Source organism: Spea bombifrons, chromosome 1 (assembly GCF_027358695.1).
Source record: "Spea bombifrons isolate aSpeBom1 chromosome 1, aSpeBom1.2.pri, whole genome shotgun sequence".
Lineage (NCBI taxonomy): Eukaryota > Metazoa > Chordata > Amphibia > Anura > Pelobatidae > Spea > Spea bombifrons.
In genome coordinates this window covers 116212552-116233387 of record NC_071087.1, presented here as the reverse complement: position 1 = coordinate 116233387, position 20836 = coordinate 116212552, and the positions used below count along the sequence as shown (strand labels likewise).

The 20836-nt window shown below is 37.1% G+C and overlaps 1 protein-coding gene across 1 annotated transcript in view; it reads left to right on the top strand.

Moving 5' to 3' along the window:
* TTC28 (tetratricopeptide repeat domain 28) overlaps positions 1–20836 on the top strand; it is a 146764-nt gene that overhangs the window by 69782 nt on the left and 56146 nt on the right. The window contains exons 6-11 of the mRNA XM_053452234.1: positions 2158–3499; positions 5661–6184; positions 6588–6697; positions 8505–8634; positions 9912–10130; positions 10879–11044. Of these exons, the coding sequence (XP_053308209.1) occupies positions 2158–3499; positions 5661–6184; positions 6588–6697; positions 8505–8634; positions 9912–10130; positions 10879–11044 (2491 nt within the window). The remainder of the gene's footprint in view (positions 1–2157; positions 3500–5660; positions 6185–6587; positions 6698–8504; positions 8635–9911; positions 10131–10878; positions 11045–20836) is intronic.

Below are 20836 nucleotides of genomic sequence, written 5' to 3'. Positions count from 1 at the left end.
GTTTAAATACCAACCTACATGCATGAATTATAAAGTAGAAACCTTGCAAGACATTTAGTTTGAGATCATAAAAAATGAATGAAGAACACACACCTCAGTGACTAGTCAGCATCTAACAAAATATGTTGAATAAATAGCTTCTAGCTTCTAGATGGGTAAACATTCTGTAATTCTTTGCTCTTTGGTCTACAGGAGTAATTTTTTTGGTATTTGTCTGGAAATCTATCACCCTTCTCTTCAGTTGCCTCTCCAAGAGAAAGCTACATCATCTCATGTAGATGATAATGTGATTGTTGAGTGCAAAATCCATGTTTCTCTCTTACCATAAAATAGCATCTTAAAGGAAGGTATTGCTTAAATGCCTAATTTGAATACCTATGAAATAAGGAAGTTGAATTTACATAATGACAGCAGAGTGATCAGTATACCAACCTCTTTAGCTTTAGGATGCAGAATTTATCAGCTGTTATAACGATATTGGGCCGATGTTGCATTTTTTTGCAGGAAAAGTGTGAATTTTGCTACAGGGTGAGTTATTATGGCTAAGAGGGAGACAATATTGAATCTCTTCTTGGAAACAAAAGGTTATTAGGTAATATTTAAAGCAGTTCTTTTTGTCTGAAGGTTATTGATCCAGAGATGTTTCATTACCATTTACTGGAGTAGGTCATATTATAAGATCATTGTTCTGTTTTTAATATATTTTCCTCTAGATGAAGAGAAAACTGAGCCTACAAATCATAATCAGTAGACATGAACAGGACAAATAATTGTACACAATTATTTTTTTAGTTACTGACTGTATTATCTAGCAATACGATTCTCCTTATATGCTTTATGTCAATTTGTCAGAACTAGTCAACCAAAATACACCAGTGGCCCCTCTGTGACTGATCTGCATTTTCTTTTTGTATTGATGATGTGTATTCAACCACAAACCTTTATATTCCTGCGGTTTTGGCAGATTAATATACATTAAAAGAAATCATTAGTATTATATAAAAAAAAAAACATAGTAACAAAAAGCATTTGCCATTGTTAATAACATTATTTTCATTTTTTGTATCATACATTATTATTTCTATCACTTTGTTATTTATTTCTAATATCTAACTAATAAGGAATTCATTGTTTCTGTAAAGAAGGATGCTATGGTGAACTCATTTTGATAACCAAAATAACCATGTATGTTATCAAGTGAATATTCATTAATCTGTGCTGAGTCTGGTTGCAGGTTAATTTACATCTTGTAATTAGTATTCCTATTTATCCTTATGCAAGTGGTTTTAATTTATTTTAAATGAAATGAGTCCCTTGTGGCTTTTGGGGAGTTACTTCTATCAAAAGGGAGTTCAATTTCTTTAACCCCTAATTTGTCATTCTTTCAATTCATTGACATACTCGTAAGACCTGGTGGTGTATGATACTTCAGATACTTTAATAAAGACAGTAGTGATGTTTTAATTTCTTTTAACATAATAATTCAAATATAAAACCCATGCATGTAGCCTGGAATCTAATCTATTGTCCTGGAAATGTCCAACTAGACGAGACTTTAATGAGACCTCAGCATAATAAAAGCCATCGTCCTTGTCTTTTTTGTGGTCTAGAATCACAAACTAGAGATCAAATTATCTGAAAAAGTACAAGATCTCAGTGTTCCAAAAAAAGTTTGCTAATGCACGCCAGGAATTGGGCAATGTCCAAGCAATCTTTTAATGATGCCATTTAAATTTGTGAATCAACTGCGGGAAAACAAGAAAACATTTTTATTGCAATAGCTAAATACAATAATGTTAATTTTACATCTTGAGTTTCATATTTTTAAGTGAACATTGTTACATGCTTTAATAATACTATACCTACATGTGTTTCCTTTGAAGAAGAACACAGATAAATGATCTGCCCATTGACAGATATTGTGCATGTTAAGTAAATAGAATGCTGCCATGTGATCTATCATTAGGTGGAAATGAAAGCTCAGTATCTAGAAGAAACAGGCCGGAGTAAGACAAATGGTCCTTTCAGAGTATGTTTCTAGGGAGGCATAAAAGAATCATTTGCACATTTTTTGTATATAAAAACAATGTCATGAATGATTTCTATTGCAATTAAATATGCTAAGTTAATATAGATGTTTTGCTACTTTCTTTCCAGGAATAATTCATCAGATGAAAGGGGAATTTGATACTGCACTGAAACTACATAAAACTCACCTTTCCATCGCTCAAGAACTGAATGATTACGCAGCCCAGGGTAGGGCTTATGGAAACATGGGAAACGCGTACAATGCCCTTGGAATGTATGACCAAGCGGTCAAGTACCATAGGCAAGAGCTTCAGATTTCAATGGAGGTCAACGATAGAGCTTCTCAAGCATCTACGCATGGGAACTTAGCTGTTGCCTACCAAGCCCTGGGTGCTCATGACAGAGCTTTGCAGCACTATCAGAATCACCTGAACATTGCTCGGGAGCTTCGGGATATTCAGAGTGAGGCTCGAGCACTTAGCAACCTTGGAAATTTTCACTGCTCTAGAGCAGAATATACACAAGCCGTACCTTTCTATGAACAGTACTTAAGAATATCCCCTGACCTACAAGATATGGAAGGAGAAGGCAAGGTATGTCATAATCTCGGTTATGCCCATTACTGCCTTGGAAATTACCAAGAAGCTGTAAAATACTATGAGCAGGATCTGGCATTGGCAAAGGATCTACACGACAAGCTAAGCCAAGCCAAGGCTTACTGCAACTTAGGCCTTGCATTTAAGGCGTTAATGAACTATAACAAAGCTGAGGAATGTCAGAAATACCTTTTGTCTTTGGCACAGTCCTTGAATAATTCTCAAGCAAAGTTCCGTGCACTTGGGAACCTTGGTGATATTTTTGTTTCAAAGAAAGATGTGAATGGTGCAATAAAGTTTTACGAGCAGCAGTTGAGTTTAGCCCATCAAGTCAAAGACCGGCGGCTAGAAGCCAGTGCTTATGCGGCCTTAGGTAGTGCTTACAGAATGATTCAAAAATATGACAAGGCTTTGGGATATCACACACAAGAGCTGGAAGTGTTCCAAGAGTTAAATGATCTATCAGGAGAATGTAGGGCTCATGGTCATCTGGCAGCAGTGTATATGTCTCTTGAGAAGTACACCATGGCCTTTAAGTGCTACGAGGAACAACTTGAACTAGGACAAAAGCTGAAAGACCCTGGCATAGAAGCTCAGGTCTATGGTAACATGGGGATCACCAAGATGAACATGAATGTAATGGAGGAAGCTATTGGCTACTTTGAACAACAATTAGCAATGTTACAACAGCTGAATGGAAATGAATCAATATTGGACAGAGGTCGTGCCTATGGAAATTTGGGTGACTGTTATGACTCACTTGGAGATTATGAAGAAGCAATAAAATACTATGAACAGTATTTATCGGTAGCCCAGAGTTTAAATCGTTTGCAAGACCAATCCAAGGCATACAGGGGACTTGGGAATGGACACAGGTGAGAGATGATATTGTTTGCCAATATGATGTTGACAAGTATTATTTTGTTTCTTGTTAGGGATAGGCACGTACGTGGTCCATGGCGTACACTTTCACAGTTGCTGGACTCTCTAATTATTTTTTTTAATGTAAAACTATACTAAATAGCCCCCCTGGGTTAAAACGTCTTAGAGTGAAGCATTCTATTCCTTTTTAGGCAAAAACAGTAATAGTAATGAATAGACTGTCAAAACAAACACATGTACACTGCCGTATACAAATGTCTGCCCATACACTCACACGTCTGCGTATACACACATACATACATACACGCACCTTCATGCTGGCCCTTACACACAAACATAATTTTTCTCTCTACCTCTCCCCCTTTTTTATTTCTCTCTTTTCTTTATTATCTCTTCCCATTCTCTTTGGTCCCATCTTTTTCTTTATCTCTACTATTTCTTTTTACCTATTATTTCTCCTTTTTCTCTGTATCCCTCTTCTTTCTCTTTATCTCTTCCTCTCATTCTTTTTATCTCTTCCTTTTATCTCCCCCTTCTCTTTGATCACCTCATCACATTATCTCTCCTTTCTTTTTATCTCATCTCTTCCGTTTCTCTTTGTCTCTCCCTTTTCTCCCTACCTCTCCTCTTTCTTGTTATGTCTTCCCTGTCTCTTTCATCCCTCTCTCATTATATATTCAATTTTTCCTCCTTTTTCTCTTTATCTCTCCGCTTTCTCTTTATCTCTCCCTTTTCTCACCAAATCTCCTTTTCTCTTTTATCTCTCCCCGTTCTTTTTGACTCCTCACATTCTCATTATCTCTCCCTTTTATCTTTACCTCTCCCCATTCTTATTATCTTCCCATTTTCTCATGATCTCTCCCGTTGTCAGTATCTTTCCTTTCTCACTATCACTCCCCTTACTTCTTATCTCACTCTTTTCTCCTTGTCGCTCATCTCTCACCTTTCTCTTTGCCATGCTTCATTCTCAATCTCTCAATACTCTTTATCTCTATTTGTCTTCTTTCTCTTTATCTATTCCTTTGTCCCCATCTCTCCCCCTTATTCATTATCTCTGCCCTTTCTCCCCATCTCTTATCTTTCTCATTATCTTTCTCTGAATCCCTTTTGTTTCTCATTATCTCCCCTTCTTCCTATCTCTCATCTGTCTTACTATCTCTCCCGTTTCTACTTATCGCTTCTTCTCATTATGTTTCTTTTTATTTCTCTCCTTAATTCTCTATCCCTCCCCTTTCTCACTATCTATCTTTCACTATTTCTTACTGTCTTCTCCCCATCAGACCTTGCACTTCCTTTATTTTGTGGGGGGCAGTCCAGCCCGCCTGTGGAGAGAGCAGACACCACAACTTGTGGAATGTTTCAAGTGATAAAGCATCCCAACACTTCATTTAGTTCACAGGACACATTGCCCACTTGCCAGTCATCTCCAGAACACTCACTGTTAGATGGCTACAGTGCAGAACCTTAGAACCCTAGAAATGGTCACAGAAGACAGACATAAAAAATGAGCAGAAAAAAGCCACTGGCGGTAACCCTCCTGCTAAAATTGCCAAGTTATATTTATTTGAAAATGTGTCTATGTGGCTGAAGAAGAACAATTTTCATTATTTAGGTGCCTGTAGGGGAAGCAATATTCCACCCCTAGGCATTCTGATGGTTAATAGGTGTATGGAAATTGCACATTGAGCATATGCATCCATTAGAGTTGCCATGAGAAATAATACATGTCCTGCAACCATGCATACTTCAGTATTATCAGGCATAACAGTGTTTTCACACTTTATTCACATGGGTACAATGATTTAATCATTCACAGCACTTGAGATCATCCAGACACAATTTCTACCTGCAAAGTAGTACACAAGATATATATGTATGTTTGCTATAGACATCATAAGGCTAACGTTGTAATCTTTTTCGATTATTCACTTATTTCACTATTATTTCACTATTTTAACATTATTTGTCTAGATATCCTTTAACCCTTAGGTTTAACAGAAAAATTACCAATCCAGTACTTAAGACACTGGAAATTACATAGGCCTGGGTTAATGGTTTAATTACTGGGAATAATACAATATGCTTCTTAGATATATTTTTTGTTGATATTTTTAAAAATGCTAACACCATTTTTATTTTAAAATTTTCTTCTAGGTCTATGGGGAATTTACAGCAGTCTCTTGTATGCTTTGAGAAAAGACTGGTGGTTGCTCATGAACTTGGGGAGACATCAAACAAAGCCCAAGCATATGGGGAGCTGGGGAATTTGCACAGTCAGCTGGGAAATTATGAGCAAGCAATATCCTGTCTCGAACGGCAATTAAATATTGCCAGGGAAATGAAAGACCAGATATTGGAAAGTGATGCAGCATGCGGCCTGGGTGCAGTGTATCAGCAGATGGGGGAATTCGATACTGCATTACAGTACCATCAACTAGACCTGCAGATAGCAGAAGAAACCAACAATCCATCTTGTCAAGCTCGAGCGTATGGAAACCTTGGTCTAACTTATGAATCCCTTGGTAACTTTGAGCGAGCTGTGGTTTATCAAGAGCAACACCTCAGCATTGCAGCAGAAATGAACGACTTGGTGGCAAAGACTGTAGCTTACAGTAGCCTAGGGAGGACGCACCACGCTCTGCAAAACTATTCTCAGGCTGTAATGTACTTACAGGAAGGTAAGCACAAATATTCTATGGAAAGCCTAAATTTTGGTGTCCGCTAGAGAGCGGATCATCAAAGACTTGTTGTGTATCATCTAACGACAGGAGTAAAGTCTAAGAACCCAGGTAGGTTATATTCTAGAGCATATGATGTATGCCTAACCACTTCTGAAAACTGGTCAAATAAATGAACAATTATAGCCACTATCAGACTGGACCTTCACCTAAGATGTAGCAAAGGGGCCTCCAATGTGACACGTTAACATTTTAAAACACACCTTGAAGTGGCTTTCTCATAAATATGAACAATTTATGAAACAAGTGAAACTAGTTTCTCAACCATTTAAACTGCAAAATATCCATGAGCTCGCAAAGAAAAACTGTAATCTCTATAGTCTGTTCATTTTCTTTTACAAAGGTTTGAGGTTAGCGGAACAGCTGGCTCGCAGAGAAGATGAGGCCAAAATTAGACATCGCCTTGGACTTTCGCTGTGGGCTAGTGGAAACCTGGAAGAGTCTCAACACCAGGTTAGTGCTGATATCATTTATCATATGGTTGATACATAAGGCAGAGATTTTTACAAGCCGTGTGGTTTTAAAGATATAGAACCATAGGATTAGCCCCTCAATGGTAAAAAAGCAGATACTGCTGATTGAAAAAGAGGAGTTCAGGGATAGTTTACTGTATGATGTAGTAGAAAAATGTCACTTAAAACACATTTGAAAGATGGTAATCAGAGGAATATAACCCCTATGTGTATTTTAGTAACTTGGAATTTTTGTAACAATATTGTTAAAGGATATGGTATGATGCAGTGTCCAGTACAATGAGGGCAGAGTGAGAGCCCTGCCATGACCCAGTGTATCTTGCAACCTACCATAAATATGCATTAAAGCGCATATGACAGCTGGAGTGTCACTTTAATATTTACGTTTACGTAAATGCTTTTATTTTCTGTATCATGAACATTTAGAATGAATCTTAATAAGCATGCCTGTAATACTGAATAGGTGAGGTTCGTTTTGAAATGTTCATATTGTGTGATTACATTGGATCTGATCTCCAAACAAAACAGTGGTGTATGTTTTTGTTCTTCGCTATGTGTTTATTTTTTCCTGTACAATGTTAAAAGTTGAATTAAATTGAAGTCACAGCCCTTAATTTGCATTGTGAACTCTGTACCCTTATGGGCATTCAATAATACACTGATAATGTTGTATTGTTGAACAAAATAAAAATGTTACAGTTCTTCAAAAATGATCAATAAATGCAATATTTTCTTTTCTTATTAAAATATTTTATGTACGAATGGAGCCAACACTAACAAAGTGTAATTGATTAAAGGGTAATTATAGCTAAAATGTTCAGGGCACAATTTACATACCGATAGCCCTTAGGAGCAAAGAAGACTATAGACTGAAGGATAGTATAGGCATAAATAGGCAGGGGCCGATCTGAAATGAGCACAAAGCCTATTGTACCTTCCACAGCACCCTTTAAAACCATGGTACTTAGATATATGGCCAGCCTGATTAGTGATTAGCTCTGCAAAAAGCATTATTAAAAATAGTCTTTTCATAATTATCTTAAAATTAATACACATTGACAAATCGAAAAGAACATGCACCTGATTTATAACAGGTATCTATGTATCCTATTCTCACAACATAGCCCCCCTACACAACATAGCCCCCCTAGCTTTGTGATATATATATATATATATATATATATATATATATATACTGTACTTTAATAGCTTCCACCCATGACGCATTGTCTTTTTACTGCTGGTGAATAGATTAAGGCACACATCTGCATGCTATACAGTATATTGTATCATTAGCTCTCCTACAATAGAGCTGAATGTGCAAGGTCGTAAGTTCAAATTCACTTGATATCTAACTTAATTATCTCGTGGGGGGGGGAAATGACTCTTGTTAAATACTTCAAAGCTGCATAATCATACTTGGAGTACTGTTGTCTCTTATTTATCTCCATAGCACCAACAGAATCTGCTATGATTCAGACAAAAACTGAAGGGTTGGGATAGGTCTGATTATAATAATAATACATAACTAGTGTTTTCTTCTGCAGTGGGAAAGTTGGTTTTAGGTCACATCAGTGAAATGTGATCAATAAATGTGCAGTATAATATTACATACAGCATTCATGGTAAATATTGCATGATATCTGGTGTTTTTGTAGCATGTCTTCGCTGTAATCAAAGCGTTACAGAAGTACTAAAGTACCTGTAGTCCCTCCAGGAAGCTTAAATTCCAGCAGAGAATGTTGGCTGTTCAACTAAATGAGCAAAATGTTTTTATCTGGTTTCAGCTTTACAGAGCCTCAGCGTTATTTGAAACAATAAGACATGAAGCCCAGCTCAGCACTGATTATAAGCTTTCCCTCTTCGATCTGCAAACCTCATCATACCAGGCACTGCAGCGCGTGCTGATCAGTCTAGGTAAGATCCTGGTCAGATGGGCTGGCATCGCTAGAGAAAGATCTTAATCATTTGCAGAAAACATAGTTACATAGTTATATAGGCTAGTTATATAGGTTAATTTGTTGCTGTTGATCCAAAAGAAAGAAAAGATCCAATTTTGCACTAACCAGGGAAAAAATTTCTTCTTGACCCCAAAATGGCAGTCAGATTTCTCCTTGGATCAATAAGATGTTTCCCCATAATTACAGATTATATCCCCGAATATTATGTTTTTCCAGGTATCCATCCAGTTGCAGTTTGAACGTCTGTACAGACTCCGATAAAACTACCTCTGCAGGCAGAGAATTCCACATCCTTATTGTCCTTACTGTAAAAAACATCAGTAACAGAAGCAGAAAATACTGTATTTACTACTGCATGAGCAGTTGATAACAATAGAATTTGGTGTCTCACAGTTGGAATACCAAAGGATGGGAACAGGGGCGTGCCTAGAGTATTTGGCATCCAGGGCGGATCCTATATTTGGCACACATACACATCCATGCTCACACACCTCCATGATCACACACAAACATTTATACATACATGCTCACACACACTTACACATACACATCTATTCTCACACATTTACCCATGCACATTCATGCTCACGCACACTTACAAATGCGTATTCATGTTCATGCACAAACATTTACATATACCTGCTCACAAACACTTACACATACACATCTATGCTCACACATTTATCCATACACATACATGCTTACCCACACTTATATATACATCCATGCTGACACACACAATTACACATCCATGCTCACACACTCTTATACATTTAAGCTCACACATTTACACATTCGTGCTGACACATACATACATTTTTGCACACACATACATGTTTTAAAGAAGCCACAGGCTAGTAAAGAGAACCAGGTATATATGTGGTCTGTGTACAGAAATGGAGATCAGCTCATCCTTAGGCATTTATTTGTATCAGCACTGTATGAGACATTTGTGAGAAGACCCAGAGCCACTGTGTACATGGTCATCATTACAAGGCCCTGAAATCTGTTTCCTGTGCATTAGCTGTCTTTCATCGCAGGTCTTCTAACCTCTCCTGTGACCTGTTAACCCTGTTCAGTCTTTCTCTTCCATTCGTTACAGTTTGGACTGTATCAGATATATCAGAGTTTCATCATGCCTGTATGATTTAGTTTTAACTTGAACCCTATGTATTATGCATACTTCCTATTGTTTGGAGGCTTTTGTCATATGTTTTGGTATTTTTATTTTAGGTCATCATGACGAAGCTTTAGCAGTGGCGGAAAGAGGAAGAACAAGGGCATTCGCCGACCTCTTAGTAGAACGTCAAACTGGCCAGCAAGAATCAGATCCTTACTCGCCAGTGACTATTGATCAAATTCTAGAGACAATCAATAGTCAAAGAGGTCTGGTGCTTTATTATTCATTAGCTGCAGGTTATCTTTACAGTTGGCTTCTTGCTCCTGGTTCAGGTAAGATAACAGATGTTAATAAATAATGTAATTCCTACCCTTCTTTAGTAAGCACCCTTGGTCCGGTCAGTTCCCATGAGAGCCTTAGGCTGTTAAACCCAGCTTCTGGATATCCATCAGATTTCCAGAAAGGCACCAGTTCACCTGATCTGTCCCTTACCATTCTGTAGGTTTCAGTTTCCAGTTTACATAATAGTGTGCTATCCTAAGCATGCAGAGATCCACCATTCTCATCATGGAAAAACACTGACATCATTCATAGTTTCTCCTCCATACTTGTCTTTCCCCTTCCTTATCATAATTTTTTCCAATATTTCCTTTAATTTACAAGGTTCTCCAGTTCTTCGCCCATCCCCAATTTTTTTTGGCTTGTACACAAAGTTATATTGTGCATGTAATACCTACTTGGCTGCCATGTTTTTGTACTAGCTGTTCTGGCTGTTTACCATAATTGAAGAAAAAAAATGAAGATAAATGGCCTTTTTTCAGCATTAACCTTGACTATATAAGTATAACAATATTATCTGTATGGGCCAAAACAAATCACCATGATTTTAATCTCAAACTATTTATGAAATACATAAAGTATATATATATATATATATATATATATATATATATATATATATATATATATATTTACCGTATATAATTTTGATTTCTTTATTGTTTCCTCAGCACTATAAAGCACATGGAAACAATATGACATATCTCAAATAATTCTATTTCTATTTTTCTTCTTTTACAGGAATATTAAAATTTCACGAATGTTATTTAGGCGATACATTAATGGAAAATGTCAGCGAGTTTAATGAATGTGGAAGCATTAATTTCCAGACTTCTAATAACTCGGTTATAGAGCAGTATGTCGCAAATGTTCGAGAGAGCCTGGGAGTCGAGTCGTATTATACCAGGTACGTTTTTGCATCCACCAACAATTATTGTATAACCCAAATCTGCAGTGTCTGATGCAGTATTGTTAATTATTTCACTTTCTGTTGTTAAAAGGTAATACTTCTTTTCATTTTGGACTCTGGAACAATGTTGGTTGTTGTAACAATAGGGGTCAGAGGACATGCTGTTATGTCCACAGTCCCAAAATGATAGCAGGCACCTAAATCTATTATAAAATACTTTATAAAAGCTATGTCCTCCCTCCTTTTTTGGGTTACATACTACAATAAAAGTCAGTGAAACAGTGAATGAACAAAAAGTAATTATTGCAGAAAGTTTGAAAAGTAGTCCAATAATTGTTGTTATGGTGACAACATTACTTTTTTTATATATATATAACCTCTAAAAGTCCTAATTAAAAAAAATACATATATAGACAGACATAATAAGCATCATAATTATACCCGGGCCAGATGTTTAGATCTAATGTAAGGAAAGTTTACTTTATGCAGAAAATGAAACTTAAATGAAACAGTATCCCATCAGAAGTGGAGGAGACTAATACACTGAGGGAATTTAAACATGTATGAGATATGCGTAACATATAAATCTAAGACAAGACCAAGGACTGATTAAGGTCTGAGCCTTTATATCAAGAAAAAAATGGGCAAACCAGTTGGGCCCAATGGTTTTTATCCTTTTTTTCTAACCTTTGGTACAAAGAGCATAGCAATGTCATAGCTACAAGTAAACCTGAAAGGTGATGGCCCTAGTTTACAATTTCTGCTACTGCTAGTCAACTCTGTGCATTATATCTACTAGCAGACACATGCCTAGGTGGAACCAATAGTACAGAACGGCTACAAGTGGCAAAAACACATCAGTTTCAATCGATGAACCGACCTTTTACCGTGCCACCTTCCAAACGCTACATTATCGGTGCCTTCAGCTGAAAAGATCTGTGCTTGGGAATAGAAGAGGTTAAGCACAGAGTTATGTCGCAGCCCATTTGCTAACACAATTACCATTAACAGCTCTTACATCTGTATCGAAATGAGCCATCCGATTCACATGGCTGTATTATCATTCTGAGAGAACAGCAAATGCTATTTGCATTTGAGAAAATTAGTGCTGGCAGGAACTCCACGCGCAGTATCAGAGTCCCTTTAAACTGTTTGGGGATGTGGAGGACACTTCAATCCGCAGTGTTTGCACTAGCAAAGGGCAAGACTCGGATCTGCTATGGATACGTTTCCCGAACGGAGCCATTTCATCAGATATCATGCAATCACGCAGATCCGAGTGTGCTGATTGTGTGGAGCCTTACCCAGTAATAACGGGAACCGATAAGAATGCTGTCTCATCAGTAAGGAAGTTTCAGCTTCCATTAAATCATTCTCAGTTACTTAGTTTCAGCATTTGATATCTCCAGAATACTAGATGACCTGTTCAACTCTACAACATCAATACAGAGTAAAGGAGAGGGCTTCTTAAAATGTAAACAAGAAAGAAAATATATCTGGCAAACACACAGCATGCAGTGAAAGACAGTAAAAACTGCATAATTTGCTGTTTGGGCTTGACAGCCAGTATATCTTCTGTCTGAGACGTTTCTCCGGGGGGATTTTTATCAAGGAAAGTGATATCCACATGGATCGGAAAGAGATATCTTACAGAGGCACTTCGCACACTATCCCTATTATTTTTAATGTCACCGGCCCTGCACCTTTATTCATATTCCATGCAGCTGATAGTTTTTTGCTGTGTACATAGTTTACATATTTTGATTTCGGTTCGAGCCAATGTGTCATCACACAAGATCTTGTTATGCTAGATGGGAAGTCTAGGTGTAGGATGCATAAGTCATGACTCTTCTCGAAGGATGAATCCTTGTAACCATAATTTAAATGTCTACATTCCCTGTGTCAAGTGGAAAGAACATTATCTTTCAGGCAAAAAAAAAAAAGAGATCTGAATCACTACTCACTCCGGGGTCCTATGCAGACTTACCAACAAAAATGCATATTGAAATGCACGGTAAGTACTTTAACATGCCACCTTTAACCCCCAAACCACTGTGTAATGTCCCTCTATAGTTACATTTTTTAACCACTTCAAAGCAGCCAGTGGCTGGAAAGCAATCCCATTGAAATCAACATGCAAGGGAGGTCTCATTATATCCCTGAGGTCAGTAATCCACTTGGGTACGGGCAACAGGAGATATGTTAGGCCGAATACATGAATTGAGGAGTGGAGTGGAGAAGGAGTCAAATGTAGAACTCCTTTTTAAAGCATTTGCAAGGAGGAGCTTACAGAAATTGCATAGCTGGAGTGTGCCTTTAATCTTTATTTTCTCATTTAATGTAATAAAATCCAGTTAACGAGAGGATCACTGTCTAACATACATAGGAGTTATGACCTCTGGGTGGATGTAGGCAAGATAATTGATTAGATTTAATATACACATTTACTATCTTTACTATCTATCTATCTATCTATCTATCTATCTATCTATCTATCTATCTATCTATCTTTTATACTCCACATACACTTCAATAGTTTGTATGGCTAAAGTGAAACACTTTTGTATTAGGGTTAATGCTATGACTTTACCAGTGCTTTTAACGTGATATAATTTGAGCTGTTGAGAAAACAACTTGTTAAGAAGAATTAGATTCATAAACGTATTCACATTATCCTCACTTTGGGCTCCTAGGAAATAGGGACATCAGAAGGTGAAAGATGGACTGTGAGACTGGGGTACCAAAGAGTGACAGTCCAGGGACACATTGAATCCTCTGATTTTGGGCCATTTTTCAGTGATGGTTAAACGTAATCTGTGCTGGATCATTGACAGCATATGTGGATTGTGGTCTGATTGCATTTTGAGGAGCAACTGGAACTGTAGGTCTTGCTACACTGGGCTTTCCCTAGAAGAAACCAGGTTGTTAGTCTGGAATGAAAAATAAATTCAGCCCGGGTTACTTTTAAGCTGATAAAATATATGTATTTTTTTACAATGGTAACTGGAACAAGGAAAAATATCTTACTTTCTTGTTAACTAATGTTTACAATGCATCTGTTCCTAATAATTAAGATAGAAATAAAACATTTATTTACACTGAGCATCTGGTGACAATGCTATCCGTGCTAAAGACTTCATTGGTTTTTTAACAACGGGGAGCTCTGATTAATAAACAGCAGTCGGTTAGAAATGATGAAACATTGAATTATGTTGAAAATGTTATTTAAGTTATACTATGAATAAACGCGTACTTAATTGCTGACACACGTTCTTGTAGTTGTTTCCAGGTGCCAATAACCGTCATTCTTCGTCAGCCAGAAAAGTTTACAGTCGAACCACAGTTGGTTTCCAACTAAACACAGGGACATGTAATATTTTCTCCTAATTTGGCTCTCATGCATATGGACGCCTATGTATACATTAGCTCCTTTTTTTATTATTAATAAAATTTGGTATCATTTTGGTAACATTGAAATGAAGAGCGGGCTGCCATTGTTCTCAATTTTAGCTTTTTTCCCCTCCCTGATCACAAGAAACCCCTATTACATTTTACTGCTTTATACGCTACGTCTCTATTTCCCTGGGCTCAGATCTGCTAACGTGTTCTGCCTTTTTCAGTCAAGACCTTACCGCTAACTAATTATTTTATAGTTCCTACCCGCCAATACAAGATGAAATACAGCAGGTCTGAAATTGCTGTGAGAGTTTGGCCAACTGTGCTTGAAGGAACAAGACTGATTCTTGATTTCTTTTTAACCTTAACCACACAATAGCATGCCATGGGTTTTTACCTTTGAGAATGCTTGTTCCTGCACAGAACGAACAATGTTCAGCTTCGAAGAAGGGATCCTTCTTCTTTTTCCATTTTCTTTTTGCAGTGCCTTTTATTTACCTTCTTTCAGCTGGACCTGTCTTCTGCTTTAAATGGATTAAACTACTTATAGTTCCGTTGAGCGTAACTGTTTAAGAGATCTTTGGTATAAAGGTTAGGGACAATCATATATCCATATGGTAAATGTTCAATACATATAGTGTATGTTGCGCCTATCCTACTCATTTGATTCATTAGGGGTACTGAGCTGTAAAATGTAGGATTTCACGTAGGAGCAGCCTTTCTTGCACCAGGGTCTACATGATTATTCCTCCCTATTAAGCGATCTTTCTTCCTCAGGACATGGAATTCAGGAGATTATTCTAGTTCTTTCACATTTTAGACACATTTTTCTCTTTTTACAGCATAATACAGTAAATTCTCAAACCTGCTGTATTTTAATAACAGTACCCCGGGAGGCATGGGAGGACGGACAGACAGAATTAATATTACTCTAACGTAAAAAGGAGATGACATGAGCATTTATTAAATTCCCAGGAAAATATTTAATCCTTTCAATTTATCGTGAATCCACCTACACACGATTTGTTGTGTATGGAGCCTACAGCCCTACTTGATGAATGTACATTTAAAAATCAGAAAATTCTGAGGGAATATTGTGGGAATACCAGAACGGAGCAGTTGGGAACATGGGGACGGGACCAAGTGGCACTTCCTTGCTCGCTATTTAAGGAGAGTTAGAAAACAATACCACTAACATAATTTCTTGTCACTTTTTAGGCCTTAGTGGCTAAGCAAGGGTGTCCATCTGGTGATTATGGCAACAAGATTGTGCTACGGAAGAGGGGCTGTGATCCAGATCCACATCGTATGTGGTGGCACTAAAGGGGTCTTACTTTAGGGTCTGTAGACGAAGGATAGGTCAAGCCTCATCCCCATTGTGGGGATTTTTTTTTAAATTGAGGGGGGCCCTTGTGGCTTCATCTGGATTTTTGTACCAATTTTGGACACCAGTAAAACTTTCAATTCAATTTTCTTCTGGAAAAAATAAAATGTTTTGAAAAAATAGAAATAATACAAAAGGAGAAAAGAAATCCATTGTGCAAAAACTAAAAATGTTATCTCAAAGTTCACTTCATACAGTTTGTAAGCTATCTTCTCCAGAAGATGTCTTATCTGTAGACATCCACAATGATACTCACTGTGCTGAATAATCAAGGACGATCCACTTAAATACAGAACGCGCATATAGCAGAAAAATAAAGAACCTGTAATCACACATTGCAAGTTTGCGGGCTGTAAAGCAGATTTTAAAGTTCCAAGAACAATATCCACCTTAATGACTATATTTAGTGTACTTATTTTAGTGAAGTGTTTTCCTCGAGGCATCTAGAACGGCAGATTTAATCCTTTCCGTAAAAGTAAAGGCTCCCATATTGCAAGTTAGCTTAGTGTTGTATAAATAAATAATATAGATATAAAGTACCTATTGATATTACATTGTACTTTCTATTCCTATGAGTGCCAGTCTAATATTGTGCAATAACAAACTCTGCCGTCTTTTAAATTCGGGCTTCTTTTTTTTGGTTACAAAAAAGGCATTATTGTTACTACCAGGAACATTTCATTACTCTTTTCAATTGCTTTAAGTGTTTGTAACATCCAGTGCTCGGGGAAATTAGTGCGAATACATCATTTTAATAGTCAGAAAAGTCCTGGATAGAGGCACTTGTAGGTTGTTAAACATTTTATTGGTTTAAGCATTATGTAAATTTGCACGTAAGCTTTAACAAAAGAATATATTATGTCATTTCCACCGTGATGTGTCATTAGCTGTCGTACAGCTGGTCACGTCCTACTATAGGACAAGGGACGCAATTAACATTCAGACAGTAGATCTCGTTTGCGTGATGAAAAGAAATGGAAGTGTTTCTGTTGAAGAGTGTCGGTCACAATAAGGTAGGGAAGCAGCATAAAATGTGAATACTATAAATAACATGCATTATTTTTCTAAATATCTTAGAAAAACAGGGATCGATAGGTAAAAACAGGTAAAATAGTCTCAGAAAATCCCTGTCCCTTACCCACTAGACACCACGACCAATAATCTCCCTTTTTGGCCATTTGAAGGGTTCAATGATGAATTTCATTGAAATACCATTGATTCCTGTTTAAAAATCACCTTTATAAAGAGGGCTCTCCTTACCTTTAATTTCTATAAGTCCTAATTGGTATGTGATACAGCATTTATTATTCATCTTACAGCACTGCCGAATATAATTGTGGTATATAAATCAATAAATAATAGGGATATCCAACTAGTGCCGGCATAATTCCACATTCAATAATTACTTTTTTTGTGGGTTAACCAGTTCTGTTTGCATCATCAGTCCTTTTTTGATTGACAGGCCGGCCTCTAGTAAAATAGGTGCGGGTGGGGAGAGGGTTGTCTCTTGGTGCCCTATGTGAGCCTTTGCCATTAAATAATAGTTGCCATATTGCTCTAATCTACCTAAATCATCAATCAGTGTGTTTAACACCCCCTTCCCGAATGTCACCAGAGATTTCCATGTCATCTGTAATAAAGCAGATATCTCCTTCCACACCAGTAGCTCAGACCGACACAATCCGTAAAAGGCTTCTCACCAGCCCTGATGTGTAGTGTCACATGGAATATGTTAGCGTCCTGTGGGGATGGGGGTTATCAGAGACCCCATGGGCCCTCCAGGCAAATGCTATGATTTAGCTTCTTATCAGCAGCCTGAAACACAGTGATCAAACTGACGTTAAATCATCACATTAATGTTACATGCCATAGAGCAATTTGGGCAGATTCTGCATCTGCCCCATGCTTCATTTGTTTTCATTTTCAAATCCCTCTATTAATATTCTGATAACTGACATACAGTTGTATAAAAAGGGATTTATATTAAAAAGCATGAACAATGTTCTTACCATAAAATGGCGATGTTAGCAAGACTGCTTTCGTGTTTGCTAATTAATGTTTATTACAAGTCGTCAACACTGTAAATACATAAATAGGAAATTTGGGTAAAAAAAAAATAATTTTGTGTTAAACTGTAGCTATTAATGGGGGAGTGAAACTCCTGATGTTTTCTTTGCAATGGTTCGGATATATTGTGGGTTAGAAAGATCCCCTGTATGCCATCAAATTGTCATCAATCATCTTGGTCCTCTGTGTTTTAAATATTGTCAACTCTGGGAACTAAATTCGGAGATTATTTGGAAAGAAATATTACAAATCTGCCAATGTCTTTGTCGTTCTCGTGTCATTTTATTCTAGGAAAATTGATAATCTCCTTTTTTCCACTTTTAGTTTTCCTTTCAGTCAGTTCAATAAAAACTGTGTGCATATGCAGTACTGTCGTTTTTGAAATTGATGGATCTGTATCATTTTAGTACCTGAGGGTAACCATAGGAACAGTAGACCTGGTGTTGTGGTGTAGATGGTGATGTTGGCCTGTCTGGCAGATGCAGGGTGGAAAGTGAAATGCTGCCATACTGATGCTTTAGGAAGGGGGATGGGGATCATAGACTGGAAAAATACTCTTGCAAATGGTTTTGTGTGCTTTAACACATCTGTGAGTTCAACCATAATAATTGCTTTACTATCTGTATCTAAAGGACCTTTAGCATTTATGGCGCTAAGCTGGATGGAATCACGCACATTGAGGTCTATCCACCAAAGGGCGAGTATCTAGAAGAGTTGCTTCCCTGCTCATTATGAAGTGCCAACTCTGGCAATTTTTTCTACCAAAAAGGCACTGGCCCTGCATAGTGTATACTTCAACCTCATTGCATTATACAAGGCCAGTCATGCTACAGTGGGACCTCCCTTGGGTTAGATCTTCATAATATATAGACAAGGGCTTAAATACACAACTTCCCTGCAAACTCTCCTGGCAGTTCTACCTTTCGTAAATACACGCAATTAGATGGCTTGAGAAATTTGCTTGGCTTATCTCTACAGTATCAGATTTACTTATTTTAATACTGCAATTTAATTTGATAGCTTCATTATTTGCTGTCGGTGCATCACATTAATATGATAACATCAGTTTTCCCTGTATTAACATCACTTTTTAAGCTGATAGCATCAGCAAAAATTGATTCCATGTCATTACCCTCACCCTAAGGGTTGTTTATGAGTATACTAAACATTAGAGGGTTCAAATTAGTCCCTGTGATGGTAACAATGCACCATAATCAATACAGTCTGATAATAACTACTTTCTGCCTCTGTAGACTGTATCTCAGTAGGGGCGGCATAAAGTCACAATGTCCTTGGAAAGTTTGCTTACTATGCAGATGTTTCCCTGCTCAGTGTCTATAAAACTGTTCGTTTTCTGCAATATTTGTAAAGAAATCCTAATAAAAGTCACTGAAAGTTATTATCACATCAATGATAAGATTAAAATTAACTTTATGGAGACTACATAAATATATATATATATATATATATATATATATATATATATATATATATACACATTTAAGGGTCAGAATCACCCTTATGTGATGTGTTTATTTTTATCTATCCATGAATGTGAATTAATTTTATAGTGTGCTAATAAATGAAAACATTTTTTAATTTCGATGTTGCACAAAGATCCAGGTTCAGAATCTCACTTTCCAGATGAGTTTTTTTACCTCTAAATAATTATAACAAGCAATGTCCACTGCAGATTTCATAAACTCTGAATGTAACGTGAAATAGTTGAAGATTCGAATCAAATGTGAGTGCTTGAAATTGAATGAAGGGTGTGCTAAATTATCATTTGCTTAGTTAAATGGCTTTGTGTGTTGATCTGGTTGTCTTGCTGAGTGCCATGTATGAAAATCTGATTACAAAAACAGTAATAGTATTTTCATTTAGATTAGTCATTTAATTTTACCATAAGTAATGAATGAGGGTTGTTTCGAATGCTGCAGGGCCATGCAGTTCTGTGATTCTTCATTCCTCTCTTCTGCAACCATGTGTCTTACTGACATTGTGTGTTGAAACTGCATGACTCTTGAGCTAAAAGAGCGATTTAGAGTTCAAGTAGGTGTTAACACCAGGCCTGTTGAAGCTCCTCAGAAGGTGAGACGCAATGACCCGAGTAAGATGATCTGAATCATTTTCCAACCTGGGATCTCGGACAAGTTGTGCCCTTCTATACCTGGCTTGCCTACCTCTTCACGATTACCGCATTCTCTCATTATCATTGTACTTGGCATGCAAGACCCCAATTCTAATGTGCCATTACAAGGGTCATCACAGTATCCCTGAAGACCAACATCTGTCTTACTCTGATGTTCTGTAGTATACCCTTTGCCTACTGAAAGTCTTATGTCAGTTTGTCAAATGGCCTTTTGTCTCTGTTATGTTAGGTATGCATATTCTTAGATTAAAGATGCTGTGGCAAAGAATTATAGGAAGTATAAACTAATCAACTCAGGGCTGTCTTTAATGGTAATGGAGCTCTGGACAACTTTAGTACCCAAATTGCCCCCACTCCCATGGTAGTACATGCCACAGGTAACCTGTAGTATGCGAGCTGTCATTATACTGTACATGCGTTAAAAGGGCTGTTGAGATGCCCCCACGACACAGGCGGCTTTTGCCCTGTGTTAAAGACAGCCCTGAATCAACCACAGTTAAAGGGAATTTGGTGAAGCCCAATGCAAAACACACAATGCAATAAAATGTTTCTTCATATGAATACATTTTCAAGGTTATTCCTTTTATCATTCTTTTGGCCATATTTATAAAGGGAAATTATGGGGCGAAGTTAAAAAATATGGAGCAACGTCATAGCAACCGATTGCCCCACATTTCCCGAGTTGTGTTGCTATATTTTATTTTGATACATACCAATTCAGAGAAATAATTCTTATTTTTCTTGTGAAAACTAATACCACGTGCAAAGTAGAAACACATTTAGAAACCAG